Genomic DNA, 13,639 nt, shown 5'->3' on the forward strand with positions numbered 1-13,639 from the left:
AAGTCCTTACCTAGGCCACAGGACTTTACCTTGCTACTTCCAACTTCATTTGCTTCTGTTCTCCCCACCTAGCTCTAGTCACAATGGACTTCTGCTGTTCCCCTCTCACCAAACTTAAGGTCATCGCAGGTTCTTTGCATAAACTATCACCTCTGGCTGGAATGCTTTCCACCTCAACAGCCATGTGGCTCACTTCTTCTCTTCACTCAGGTCTCTTTCAAATACTGCCTTATCCCAGGCCTTCCCTGATTGATTTATCTAAAATTAATGTTCCCAATCCATCTCCATCTTCTTACCCAATTTTAGCTTTTCTTCGTGGCATTCAGCTACCTCACAATTTAAATTTATTGTGTTGCTCTCCCATTAGAATATAACCTTAATGAGGGTCAAGACTTTATTTCATTCACTGCATTACCTTTACATCACAGAACAGTTCTGGTCCACAGTACATGCTCAATAAATACATGGTGTAGAAGAACCAAGTAGTGATATTTTTATACTTTTTTAAAAAAGATTTATTTATTTTAGAGAGTGAGAGAGCTCCCACACGAGCTGGGAGAGGGTCAGAGGGAGAGGGATAAAGAGAATCCACAAGCAGACTCACCAGTGAGCATGGAGTCTGATGCGAGGCTAAATCCCAGGACCCTGAGATCATGATCTGAGCTGAAACCAAGAGTTGGACGCTCAATCAACTGAGCTACTCTGGCATCTCCCTAGTAATGTTTTTAAATATAACAATAACGGGGGGTGCCTGGCTGGCTCAGCTGGAAGAGCATGCAACTCCTGATCTTGGGGTTTTAAGTCTGAACCTCATATTGGGTGTAGATATTACTTAAAAATAAAATCTTTAAAAATAACAATAAAAGAGGGGCACCTGGGTGGCTCAGTGGGTTAAGCCTCTGCCTTCGGCTCAGGTTATGATCTCAGGGTCCTGGGATCGAGCCCCGCATCGGGCTCTCTGCTCAGCAGGGAGCCTGCTTCCCCCTCTCTCTCTGCCTGCCTCTCTGCCTACTTGTGATCTCTGTCAAATAAATAAAATCTTAAAAAAAAAAAAAACAACACAATAAAATTAAAAGAGCAATAATGATTTTCAAGGAAGAAAAATGGATCTGAATTCTACCTAGTTGGTTGTTATATTCCATACTCAGCCACAGTATAGATCAACAGAATTTCATGAACTGTTCCAGAATTTCTAAAAACCACCTTTATAGGGGCACCTAGCTGGGTGGGTCAGTTGGCAGAGCATGTGACTTTTGATCTTGGGGTGTAAGTTCAAGCCCAACTTAGGTGTAGAGATTACTTAACAAAAAACAAACAACCTCCCTCTCAGCTTTATAGAAAAACATAGAAGTATAATGCTGATTTCCCGTTTTACAGGGAAAGGTCACAATTTACACCATCTTCACCACTGGTGTTTCCCTGCCCAATCTGTCCAGCCACCATGGCCTCAGTACAGAAGAGAAGCACTATGAAAATGCCTCTCTAGATTCATAGTAAGCAGCTGTTCAAAGACTGACAGCAAATAGGGACCTTGTAACTCTTCCCAAAGTCCCACAGAGGAGCCATCACACTCTACCTCTTGTCCTGTAGGGAACCACATCAGCACTCAGGTGTTTATAATAGTCAGGAACTGGCATTAGTGTTTTGAATTTAAAAGAAAGTAACATGGAGAAAAAGACAAAAATCACAACTGAATTCTGCCTGCCTGTGGACTGGAAACAAACAGGCCTCTCTAACAACCATTTCCTGAGCCTGGCTTTGCTGCTTTATTTCTTACTTACTTTCTTACTTGAAAGTAAGGCTAGTAACCGTACTCAAGGCTAGTAACCGTAAAATAAGTAACTTAAGATACCAAGAAAGCTAGCATAGTCTGTACTATATATTCTATGATTACCCACAAAAATGTCAGTAAGGCAATGAACAAAATATTTCACTGTCCCTTAACATCCCTGAACACGCCTTAATATACTGCTCAAGTAAGGATAGATTGGGTACATTAGGTGGTGTTTAAAGAGCAGAGAAAAAACAAAAATCATGAAGTGTTTCCAGTCAGAAACATAATTTCTAAGTTTTTTTTTTTTTTTTTAAAGATTTCATTTATTTATTTAACAGACAGAGATCACAAGTAGGCAGAGAGAGAGGGTGAAGCAGGCTCCCTGATGAGCAGAGAGCCTGAAGTGGGGCTCGATTCCAGGAACCTGAGACCATGACCTGAGCCAAAGGCAGAGATTTAACCCACTGAGCCACACAGGCACTAAGTTTTTTTTGTTTTTGTTTTTGTTTTTTAAAGATTTTATTTATTTATTTGACAGAGAGAGAGATCACAAGTAGGCAGAGAGGCAAGCGGGTTGGGGTTGGGGTGGAGGAGCAGGCTCCCTGCTAAGCAGAGAGCCAGATGCAGGGCTCCCTCCCAAGACCCTGAGATCATGACCTGAGCTGAAGGCAGAGGCTTAACCCACTGAGCCACCCAGGCACCCCTAAGTTATTTTTAAAAACTGAAGGGTGAGTAGGGGTGTCTGGGTGGCTCAGTGGGTTAAGCCTCTGCCTTCAGCTCAGGTCATGATCCTGGGGTCCTGGGATCAGACTGTCCATTAGGCTCCCTGCTTGGTGGGGAACCTGCTTCTCCCTCTGCCTCTGATGCTCCCCCTACTCATGTTCTCTCTCCTGCTCACTCTCTTTCTCTCAAACAAGTGGATGAGATCTTTAAAAAAAAAAACAAAAAAAACGAGAGATGGGGAAGAAATGCTAAAAGAAAACCTGGGGTCATTTAAAAGTGAAAAAGTGATGTCATTTTTAATCTTTTCTAGCTATCAAGAAAACCTGACACAGCTTTTTTTCTTTCTTTAAATACTAACAGGTATTCCCTGATTTTGATTAACTAGGTAAAAGGACCAGTGGCCACTGCAAGTATGAGAAGCCAGGGAGTTTTTTTTTTTTTTAGAGTGGAAGAAGGGCAGAGGGAGAGAGAGAATCCCAGGCAGGCTCCATGCCCAGTGCACAGCCCGATGTGGGACTTGATAACACAACCCTGAGATCAAGACCTGACCTGAGATCAAGGGTCAGACACTTAACCGAATGAGCCACCCAAGTCTCCCAAAGATAGGAAAATTTTTCACAGAACATACCAAAAGGTTCTATGAACTGGTAAAGCTTTTCACCAACTGCTATCGCTTCTGTGTACTGCCGCAGATGATAAAGAATGACTGCCTGATTATAATACAACATGCTGTTCTCCACATCATCTAATCCATCCATTTCTTCAACAGCTGAGTGGACCTATGAAACAAAATCAACAAAGAATATGTTCTCACACAGTAAGAAAATCAAGAGCAAAAATGAAAGGATCTATATGAACAAACAGAAACAAAGGCCATTTCTTACTCTGAATCTTTCCATCTTTTCTACAGGACCTCTAGATTGTAATTATTCTCACATATTCAAAATTATTTTATTCATAATAAAATTCCATTAAGTAAAACATTTTCGTGGACTTTATGTAGTACCTAGCACAAAGCAAGGCAAGTCTCTTCCTTCCTACTGTGACAGTATCATCAATGTTTTAACTGCCAACATGGCTTCCAAATTAGTCCCCCACTTTTTTAGTCTCCCTGGGAGTGGGCAAAATTCAAAGACCTTTCCTGTACGCACTATGTTATGCGCTATGTATACATAACCTTGATTTCATTTTGTAAAGACTAAAGTAAAATTTAAACATTAATAGACAAGAGCTAACTACTTAACTATGTGCCAGGCCCGCTACGTTAAACCTTTCATAAAGAATACCTCATTTAATCCATACCATACCTTGAGGACAGAGAAATTATTATCATTTCCATTTTATAAATAAGGAGACCAGCACAAAAAGCTTAATTATCTGGCCTAAGGCTTTATAGCTAGGAAGTATATTTTCTGATATTCCTCCTATTTTCAGGTTTTGTTCCTATAACTAAAAAAAAAAGTTTGAAGTAATATACAACAAAAATAGGCTTTTAATGGCTTTGCTAAAACACTTTTACATCTGATACCAGAAAAAAAAATCACACCACTTTGCATTTTAAAGCTAATGACTACCTGCACGCTCCCCCAAGCTGAAGCAATAGGCTTGCAAATTTTTTTTTTTTTCAAGATTTTATTTATTTATTTGACACAGAGAGAGATCACAAGTAGGCAAGAGAGGCAGGGAGAGAGAAAGGAGGAAGCAGGCTCCCTGCCAAGCAGAGAGCCCAATGCAGGGCTCGATCCCAGGACCCTGAGCTGAAGGCAGAGGCTTAACCTACTGAGCCACCCAGGTGCCCCTAGACTTACAAATTTTAATTAAGTTTTGCAAACACTTTGTAATTTCATTTAACACACAAAACTGGAAATCTATCTGTATTAAAACCAATTTTTCTCTGCCACTGGTAAGACTGGATTGTTTAATTATTGTTTTAAGGATTTATTTATTTGAGAGAGAGTGCAAGTAGAGGAAGGCGAGAGGAACAGGGAACGAGTCCCAAGAAGACTCTGCACTGAGCTTGGAGCTCTACATGGGACTCGATCTCATGATCCCGAAACCACAACCTGAGCCAAAACCGAGTCAGACTCCCAAACAATTGTGGCACCCAGGTGCCCCTAAAGATTGGAACAAATTATTAAGCATGTTAAGTAATTTATTTTAAGACCGACACTTCCCTATATCAAGCAGTGGGAGTATGATTTACATGATGAACTTAACTTTGGTTTGGTTGATGGCAAGGAACCAGAAGGTTCATGATACAGAGTAATCAGACACGTGTGACTTCAGTCATCCATATGATGGGCTTAAATGTTAACAACTGCTCCTCTCTGACCACAAGCACTTGCAACTCCATTAGTTTGCAGATTCTGTATAAACGTCGCTTATCAAATCATAGTCTTGAAGTGACTAAAAATAGTCTCTTTAGAGAAAACACAATTTCCAAAGAAAAACAATTCTTGCTGGTGATAACATAATGGAGAGAGAATGAACTAAGAAAAGGTTAATTCTTAGCCAGAAAAAAGGGGTCTGGACAAATTAAGGAATTTTGGTTGAACGTTCAGCTACATGAAATAGCCAAAGTAGGCAAATGAACAGACAAAGCAGATTACTAGTTGCTGGGCACTGGGAATTTGCTGTCAAATGGCAGGGACTGCTATGGGTTTGTTTTTAAGACTTGTTTTTTTAAGTAGGTCAGCTCTGGGGCTCAGTCAGCTGGGCTTCTGCCTTCAGCTTGGGTCGTGATCCTGAGGACCTGAAGTCCCACACTGGGCTCCTTGCAGTGTGGAGCCTGCTTCTTCCTCTGCCTGCTACTCCCCCTGTTTCTGTGTGCACGTAAGTACTCTCTCTCTAGCAAATGAATGAATAAAAAAATAATAATAATAAATTCTTCTTAAAAAAACAAAACAAAAACAAAAGAAAAGCACAAATGGTTGAACATATGACATAAATAACAACATTTTCTAGGACTTAACAAAAACATGTAGTAATTGCTCCAGCCAGAACAAAAACTACTTGTTAAATGAGATAAAACATCAATAAAAGTGGAATAGGTTGTAAAGGTATGTAACTAGGCCGAGGACATAAGACTCTGAACAGAAGTATGATTTAGTGAAAAATAGGAGACACAGATACAAATATTTCTAGGTTTTAAGAGATTTGGAGGGCATGGGGGGGGATTACTGAACCAGCCTTATCAAAAGAAAAAAAAAAAGAAAAAAAAAGAACTAAGGCTGGTGAAAGGATTTCAAAACTGTTTTCTTGGCTTAATAAGAAGTCTGCAGGAGTCTCTTACCCTAAAAAGGGTTTTAAGGATGAACTTGTGCTCAAAGACCAAATAAATATTCCCTGGAATAAACAGTGTATGGGGTCATAGGGTATGTGTACTAGATATCCACAAACATCATCTTTCCTTTGATTCTGGAACTCCAGATAAAGTAACAGTTACTAAGCTAGAGAAATACAGAAATGTGATGTCATATAAATGTGTGAAGAATGGGGTAGCTATGAAAACAGGCTCAAAAGTCAGATGGTCTGGGGTGCCTAGAAGGCTTAGTCTGTAGAACATATAACTCTTGATTTTTGGGGTCGTTAGGTTCAAACCCGCATATAAAATTTACCTAAAAAAAAAATCAGGGGCACCTAGGTGGTTCAGTGGGTTGGGCCTCTGCCTTCAGCTCAGGTCCTGATCTCAGGGTCCTGGGATCGAGCCCTGCATCGAGCCCTCTGCTCAGCAGGGAGCCTGCTCCCCAAACCCTACCTGCCTCTCTGCCTACTTGTGATCTCTCTGTCAAAATAAGGAAATAAATAAATCTAAAAACAAAAACAAAAACAAAAAAAAAAAACCCAGAGGTCTGATTCAAATCTTGCTCCTCCCCTCTCCAGCTTATAAATTAAAATTATCAGGCTCCCTAAATCCCAGTTTTACAACTGAGATAAAAGTACCTATCTTAAGGGTTGAATGTGAGGATTATTCGAGATAAAACTTAAAAAGCACTTAACAAGGAATTTGGAACCACGTAAGTGTTTAATACACGTTTGCTATTATTCTCATTTTCTTTTCTTGAAAAAGAAAGAAATATTTTAAAGTAATCTCTACACCCAAGGGGGGGGGGGGCTTGAACTCATGACTCTGAGATCAAGAGTTGCATGCTCTATGGATGGAACCAGAGGGTATTATGCTAAGTGAAATAAGTCAATCAGAGAAAGACAATTATCATATGATCTCTGATATGTGAAATTTGAGAAACAAGGCAGAGAATCATAGGGGAAGAGAGGAAAAAATGAAACAAGGTGAAACCAGAGAGGGAGACAGACCATAAGAGATTCTTAATCTCAGCAATCAAACTGAGGGTTGCTGGAGAGGAGGTGTGGTAGGAGGATGGGGTGGCTGGGTGATAGACAATGGGGAGGGTATGTGCTATAGAGAGTGCTGTGAATTGTGTAAGACTAGTGAGTCACAGACCTGTACCCCTGAAACAAATACATTATATGTTCATAATAATAAAAAAGGATTTGCAGGCTCCACCAACTGAGCCAGGCAGGCACCCTTATTATTCTCATTTTCATTGGAGAACAGTAATAGGGTTGAAAAATTACTCCTGTAAAGAATTAGGAAGAGCATGAACAGGTTACTTATTTCTAACAAACCATGTTTGGGTGATACTGCAGGGTAGCTTTACTCCTATAAAAAAATTATAAAGGTCCTGAAGGGGTCTATATCACATATTGGGGGATACACTACCATACAGTGGTACTCATGAACAAAGACAAAGGCTCAAAAAGGTCATAGGTGCTTCTACAGCATGAAGCAATAATTAGAAGCACAGGCCCTTGAGTCAAACAGGACTGGGTTGATGGAACTCTCTTCATTTAAGAGATTTGTGTCTTTGGACAAATTATACAAGCTATCTGTACCTCAGCTTTCCCATCTGTGAAATGAGAAAAATTATAGTAGCTTTTTCATAGGATTACTGGGAAGAGTAAGTGACATGTTGCACATAAGGTTCTTGGTAGGGCCTTGTTCCATAATAAGCAATAAATGTCTGCTATCTGATCCTATCATCATCACCAGCTCTCTTGACTATCAAAGCTCTAACTCTGTGATCTGAGAAATGTTGCTGCTATGACCAATGACTAAGACAAGCCCCAAAACATATATAAATCAGAATATCTTCTATTTAATCAATTAATCATATCCTGATCCAATGTGCTAAAACAATCTTGACATTATTATAAATAATCTGATCTTTGCAGTTATAAAAAAGATAATCTCAGTAGCTAAGCTTTTCATATATTTCCACTTTTTTTCTCAAAACTCCAAAACTCATTCAAATTTGGTGTATTAGTCTATTCTGTTCAATTTAAAAATACAACAGAAAATAAATTTATACAACATATCTTTCATTTCCTGGAATAATAATTTTATATAAATAAAACTGATGCAAGTGTTTTAGATACATTAGAAATCATGCTATCAGTATCAGACATGTCCTATTAATTTTTCTTAAGTATTTCTACTGGACAATTGAGAGACTACCACAGTACTTTTACAGCTAAATTCATTTCTGTATCACCTGATTCTTCAGCTGGTTAAGCGTTTGTCTCAAACTATCTGTTGTTGTTTGATTATTTTTAAAAAACTCAGCCACTGCTGTATTCAAAATTATTTTATAATCATCTTTGTTTACTTCTTGTAGGCAAGCAAGGTGTTGCAGACAGGCATCGTAATTTCCAGCCTAAAACAAACAAACACAAAAACAGACAAAATTACATATCAGCTTTAAAACTATACAATCATTTCCAAATATATTTCACTCTTCATTGTAAAACTCTTTAAAGGGGTGCCTGGGTGGCTCAGTCGGTTAAGCATCTGCCTTCGGCTCAGGTCATGATTCCAGGGTCCCCCTGCTCAGCGGGAAGCCCATTTCTCCTTCTGCCTGCCATACCCCTGCTTGTGCTCTCTCTCTGACAAATAAAAAAAGTCTTAAAAAAAATTTAAAAACAGACAAACTTCAAAAGACCTGCAACAACAACAACAACAAAAAAGAAAAAGACCTACAACTCCCCTAAGAATACTAACTAAAGTCACTAGGCGAAGCAATATTCATATATTAATTAAGAAACTGGGGAAGAAAAAAAGAAACTGGATATGTCCGAGCATCTGGGTGGCTCAGTCGTTGAATATCTGCCTTTAGCTCAGGTCATGATCCCAGTATCCTGGGATCAAGCCCCGCACTGGGCTCCCTGCTTGGTGGGGAGCCTGCTTCTTCTTCCTCCTACTCCCCCTGCTTATGTTCCTTTTCTCATTCTCTGTCAAATAAGTACATAAAATCCTTTAAAAAAAAAAAGAGAGAGAAGGAAACTGGGATATGTCAATTATATCTCAATAAGGCTGGAAAAAGGGGCACCTGGGTGGCTCAGAGGGTTAAGCCTCTGCCTTCGACTCAGTCATGATCTCAGGGTCCTGGGATAGAGCCCCGCATCGGGCTCTCTGCCTGCTCCCCCCGCCCCCCGCCTCCTGCTCTGCCTACTTGTGATCTCTCTCTGTCAAATAAATAAATCTTAAATAAAATAAAATAAAGCTGGAAAAAAATTGCAGATATTTCCTAAGGCTCAAACTCAAACACCAATACCTGTTTAAGACACATACATAGACACATAGGTATACCATACACCTCTATATATGCATAAAACAACATGACATACACAGATATATATATATATTTATTTATGTATAGGTGTATAATGCTAGTAGGACATAATAGCTGAGGCTAGCAAAGAAAGGTAATATGATTAATTATTCTAATTTTTAATTTCCAGTAAATACACTTTGAATACCCAAGTATCAAATTCTTCTGCTTACATGTATATAACTTGAAAATCAAATAAGGTTTACTTTCATATAGTTTAATGTCAGAAAAGTTAAAGTTTTGACAAGAAACCTTTAGAGTTCCATTTTAAAGCATATTCGAGAAAAAGAACAGAACAAAGCAGTGAATTAAAAAGAGTGACCCAGGGGCGCCTGGGTGGCTCAGTGGGTTAAAGCCTCTGCTTTCGGCTCGGGTCATGGTCTCAGGGTCCTGGGATGGAGCCCTGCATCAGGCTCTCTGCTCGTCGGGGAGCCTGCTTCCTCCTCTCTCTCTCTCTGCCTACCTCTCTGCCTACTTGTGATCTCTGTCTGTCAAATAAATAAATAAAATCTTTAAAAAAAAAAAAAAAAGAGTGACCCACATATTTACAAATCTAAGTTTTAAAGACTTTAAAAGGACTATGAGAGTTAAACATGTTTATGAAAACACAAAAACTTGGTAATGGCTCCAATTACTCCCATTTCTTTTATCATATTTAAACTCCAATTTTTTAAATATTAAAACTAAACCTACTCCCTAAACTTAATTCTTGAATTACTACAGAACAAAAATTTTAAATTTAAAAAATTCACTGTGGGGACGCCTGGGTAGCTCAGTTGGTTAAGCAGCTGCCTGCGGCTCAGGTCATGATCCTAGCATCCTGGTATCGAGTCCCACATCGGGCTCCTTGCTCAGCAGGGAGCCTGCTTCTCCCTCTGCCTCTGCCTGCCATTCTGGCTGCCTGTGCTCGCTCTCTCCCCCTCTCTCTCTCTGATAAATAAAATCTTTAAATAAAATAAAATAAAAAATTCACTGTGAAAAGATTCATATTTGACAGACCCTAAAACTAGAGCCGACAGAAAGAAACCACTGCTTACTGTGAAAGCTTGGAAAGCACTGGTGGACAACTCCTTCTCTTGATCAGTGATCCCAGAGGACTGACTTGTCCCTTCGTGTTTCTCTGCTCCCTGATCTGCAAGCACAAAAGTTTCACAGTTGTTTAGAAATAAAGTTATACATACAGTGAACGTGCCCTAGTTTTATCTTCTTCCTAATGAAGTTGCTACAGTTAGGACTTTTTAAACTACGATGGCATATTAGTGTTATAGGTGAGTTAGAAGCCACTCCTCCAAAAACTTAAAGAAATGTTTTCTTTAGCCATGGTCAAGCACAATGAAAACCCACCATTGCTTATGTAAAGATTACAGCTCTGTCCATCAGGACACCTGGGCTGAGGATGTTGTGTTCACTTAAAAAAGTTAGATCTGGGGGCGCCTGGGTGGCTCAGTGGGTTAAGCCTCTGCTTTCATCTCAGGTCATGATCTCAGGGTCCTGGGATCGAGCCCTGCATCGGGCTCTCTGCTCAGCAGGAAGCCTGCTTCCCTCTCTCTCTCTGCTTGCCTCTTTGCCTACCTGTGATCTGTCAAATAAATAAATAAAATCTTTAAAAAAAAAAAAAAGTTAGATCTGCCCCCCAGCAATATATCAAAGTCCTACATATTTCAGAAGCTATGCTCAGAGACAAAAGATTATAAATATATATATAATACCTTCAAAAAGTTTATAATCCAGTTGGAATACAGTAACATTTAACAATTAGAAAACTACTTTAATAAGAACTCATAGTTAATTTCTAGGCCAAGAATACTTTCATAGGCTTAGGAATCCAAAAGCCAAGATTAACACATTTAAAAAGCTTCCTTAACATGATTAAGTATCCATATACCTTCTAAGAGTAATGATTACTGCTCCACAATTCAGTACTTCAAACTTAGACATTTTTTATTTGAAAACCAAATTCCAAAATAAACATAAAAATCTCTACTAAAACAAGTTTCAAACTACTCGAGTTCAATACTTCTAACTGTTCTGACAAATGCTTCAAAACAAACAAAAAAACCCAGAACTTTTTCTGCAGTGCCTTGGTGGCTCAATTAGATTGAGTATCTGACTCTTGGGTTTTGGTTCAGTTTATGAACTTTGGGTGGTGGGACTGAGCCCCTCATTGAGTTCTGTCTGAGTGGGGGAGGCTGTGGGAGATTCTTTCCCTCTCTCTCAAAATAAATACATCTTTTAAAAATATTTTTATTTATTTGTCAGAGAGAGAGCACAAGCAGGGGGAGCAGCAGAGAGAGAAGCAGGCTCGCCACTAGGCAAAGAGCCTGATGTGGGACTCAATCCCAGGACCCTGGGATCATGACCTCAGCAGAAGGCAGACACTCAATCCACTGAGCCCCTAGGCATCCCGAAGAAATACTTTTTCTTTCACGAAAGATGCAGCATCACAGATCCCAACATTTGTGAGCACAATGCAGTCAAATGATCCCATCTCTTCTTGTTCACAAGAGATCTTTCTGGACTAAGTCTCATCTATATACTGTAGCAGAGACTTTCTGGGAGAGGGGCTGGCAGAAATCTTTCCTTTCCTTGGGATTTGGGGCCTTGATGTCAGATAACTGACAAGAACCTAAACCATAATATCATACTCTGGAGACAGCATCATGCTTACCCAGTTTTCACAAACTTTGAAGTTTCCTCTGTAAAATTACATGTAGTGGCCACAAAACATAGTTTCCATTCAACAATAATATACCTGAGCTCTTAATTACTCTTTAAAGGAACGGAGACAATAAAGTCATAAAAATTAGTAAGAATAAATACTTCCAGGTAACCACATCTACAGAGCTAATAAAAATAAGCCTCTGCCTTCGGCTCGAGTCATGATCTCAGGGTTCTGGGATCGAGCCCCACATGGGGCTCTCTGCTTAGCAGGGAGCCTGCTTCCTCCTCTCTCTCTGCCTGCCTCTCCACCTACTTGTGATCTCTGTCAAATAAATAAAAAAAATTTTTTAAAAAAATGCAGCATCTAGGGGTGCCTGGGTGGCTCAGTGGGTTAAGCCTCTGTCTTCAGCTCAGGTTGTGATCTCAGGGTCCTGGGATTGGGCCCCGCATCAGGCAGGGAGCCTGGTTCCCCGTCCCCGTCTCTCTGTGTCTGTCTTTCTGCCTACTTGTGATTTCTTGTCAAATAAATAAAATCTTAATAAAAAACAAAAAACAAAAAAACCACAAAACACTCCTCATTCTTGAAAAAAAAAATACAGCATCTAGTGTACCAAGGGACTGTAAAAAAAGTTAAATCCTTTAAATCTTTCAGTCTTTTTCACATTTATTCAATGCCATAATAATAATAATAATAATAAAGACTATGGGAACAGGAACTGCAGGGAAGGGAGGAAAGATAGCACCTTGAGAAGATATAGCCAGCTATAATGCTGTGGATTATTTTAACTTCATTTAATCTCAAATTACTCATGATATTCCTGCTTTTCCCTGAGGTACTAAACTCAAATTAAAAGTTGTACTTGGTCAAGATCAGTCTTTAGAAACTGTCCTCTACAATTTACAAATATTTCCTACTTAGAAAACTCTCTTTGGGGGGCACCTGGGTGGCTCAGTGGGTTAAGCCGCTGCCTTCAGCTCAGGTCATGATCTCGGGGTCCTGGGATCGAGTCCCGCATCGGGCTCTCTGCTCAGCAGGGAGCCTGCTTCCCTCTCTCTCTCTGCCTGCCTCTCCATCTACTTGTGATTTGTCAAATAAATAAATAAAATCTTTAAAAAAAAAAAAAAAAAGAAAGAAAACTCTTTGTGGGACACCTGGGTGGCTTAGTAGGTTAAACATCTATCTGCCTTCAGCTCAGGTGGTGATCCCAGGACCCTGGACTGAGTCCCACATGTGGGTCCTTGCTCAGCGGGGAGCAGGGAGTCTGCTTCTTCCTCTGCTGGGCTCTGCCTGCTGCTCAACTGCTTGTGCTCTTTCTGAAGGAAGGAAGGATACTTTCTATTGATTTAAAAAAAAAAAACCACCAATCAACTTTTCTAACAATTTTTTTGGATCTTTTTATTTTCCAACCCCCTCCCCAACTTTTAATTTTGAAAATTTTCATACCTTTTTTTTTTAAAGATTTTATCTATTGGGGCGCCTGGGTGGCTCAGTGGGTTAAGCCGCTGCCTTCGGCTCAGGTCATGATCTCAGGGTCCTGGGATCGAGCCCCACATCAGGCTCTCTGCTTAGCAGGGAGCCTGCTTCCTCCTCTCTCTCTCTCTCTGCCTGCCTCTCTGCCTACTTGTGATCTCTCTCTGTCAAATAAATAAAATCTTTAAAAAAAAAAAAGATTTTATCTATTTATTAGAGAGAGAGAGAAAGCAACCACAGGTGGGTTTTGGGGCAGAGGGAGAAGCAGACTCCCCAGTGAGCAGGGAGCCCGATGTGGGGGTTCAATCCCGGCACCCTGGA

The 13,639-nt window shown here is 39.9% G+C and overlaps 1 protein-coding gene across 9 annotated transcripts in view; it reads right to left on the minus strand.

Moving 5' to 3' along the window:
* The window catches only part of CNOT10 (CCR4-NOT transcription complex subunit 10), a 79,513-nt gene that overhangs the window by 55,708 nt on the left and 10,166 nt on the right, over positions 1 to 13,639 (minus strand). For all 9 annotated transcript variants that reach the window (XR_006609290.1, XR_006609289.1, XM_045089079.1 and 6 more), the window contains 3 exons: positions 10,224 to 10,318; positions 8,071 to 8,232; positions 3,126 to 3,276 (listed from right to left, as the gene is read on the minus strand). Coding sequence is in view for 7 of the 9 variants with exons in the window: in XM_045089079.1 (XP_044945014.1) it covers positions 3,126 to 3,276; positions 8,071 to 8,232; positions 10,224 to 10,318 (408 nt within the window). In the remaining 2 variants the exon portion in view is untranslated. The remainder of the gene's footprint in view (positions 1 to 3,125; positions 3,277 to 8,070; positions 8,233 to 10,223; positions 10,319 to 13,639) is intronic.

This window comes from Mustela putorius, unplaced genomic scaffold (assembly GCF_011764305.1).
Source record: "Mustela putorius furo isolate JIRA1106 unplaced genomic scaffold, ASM1176430v1.1 tig00003834_pilon_pilon_pilon, whole genome shotgun sequence".
Classification (NCBI taxonomy): Eukaryota; Metazoa; Chordata; class Mammalia; order Carnivora; family Mustelidae; genus Mustela; species Mustela putorius.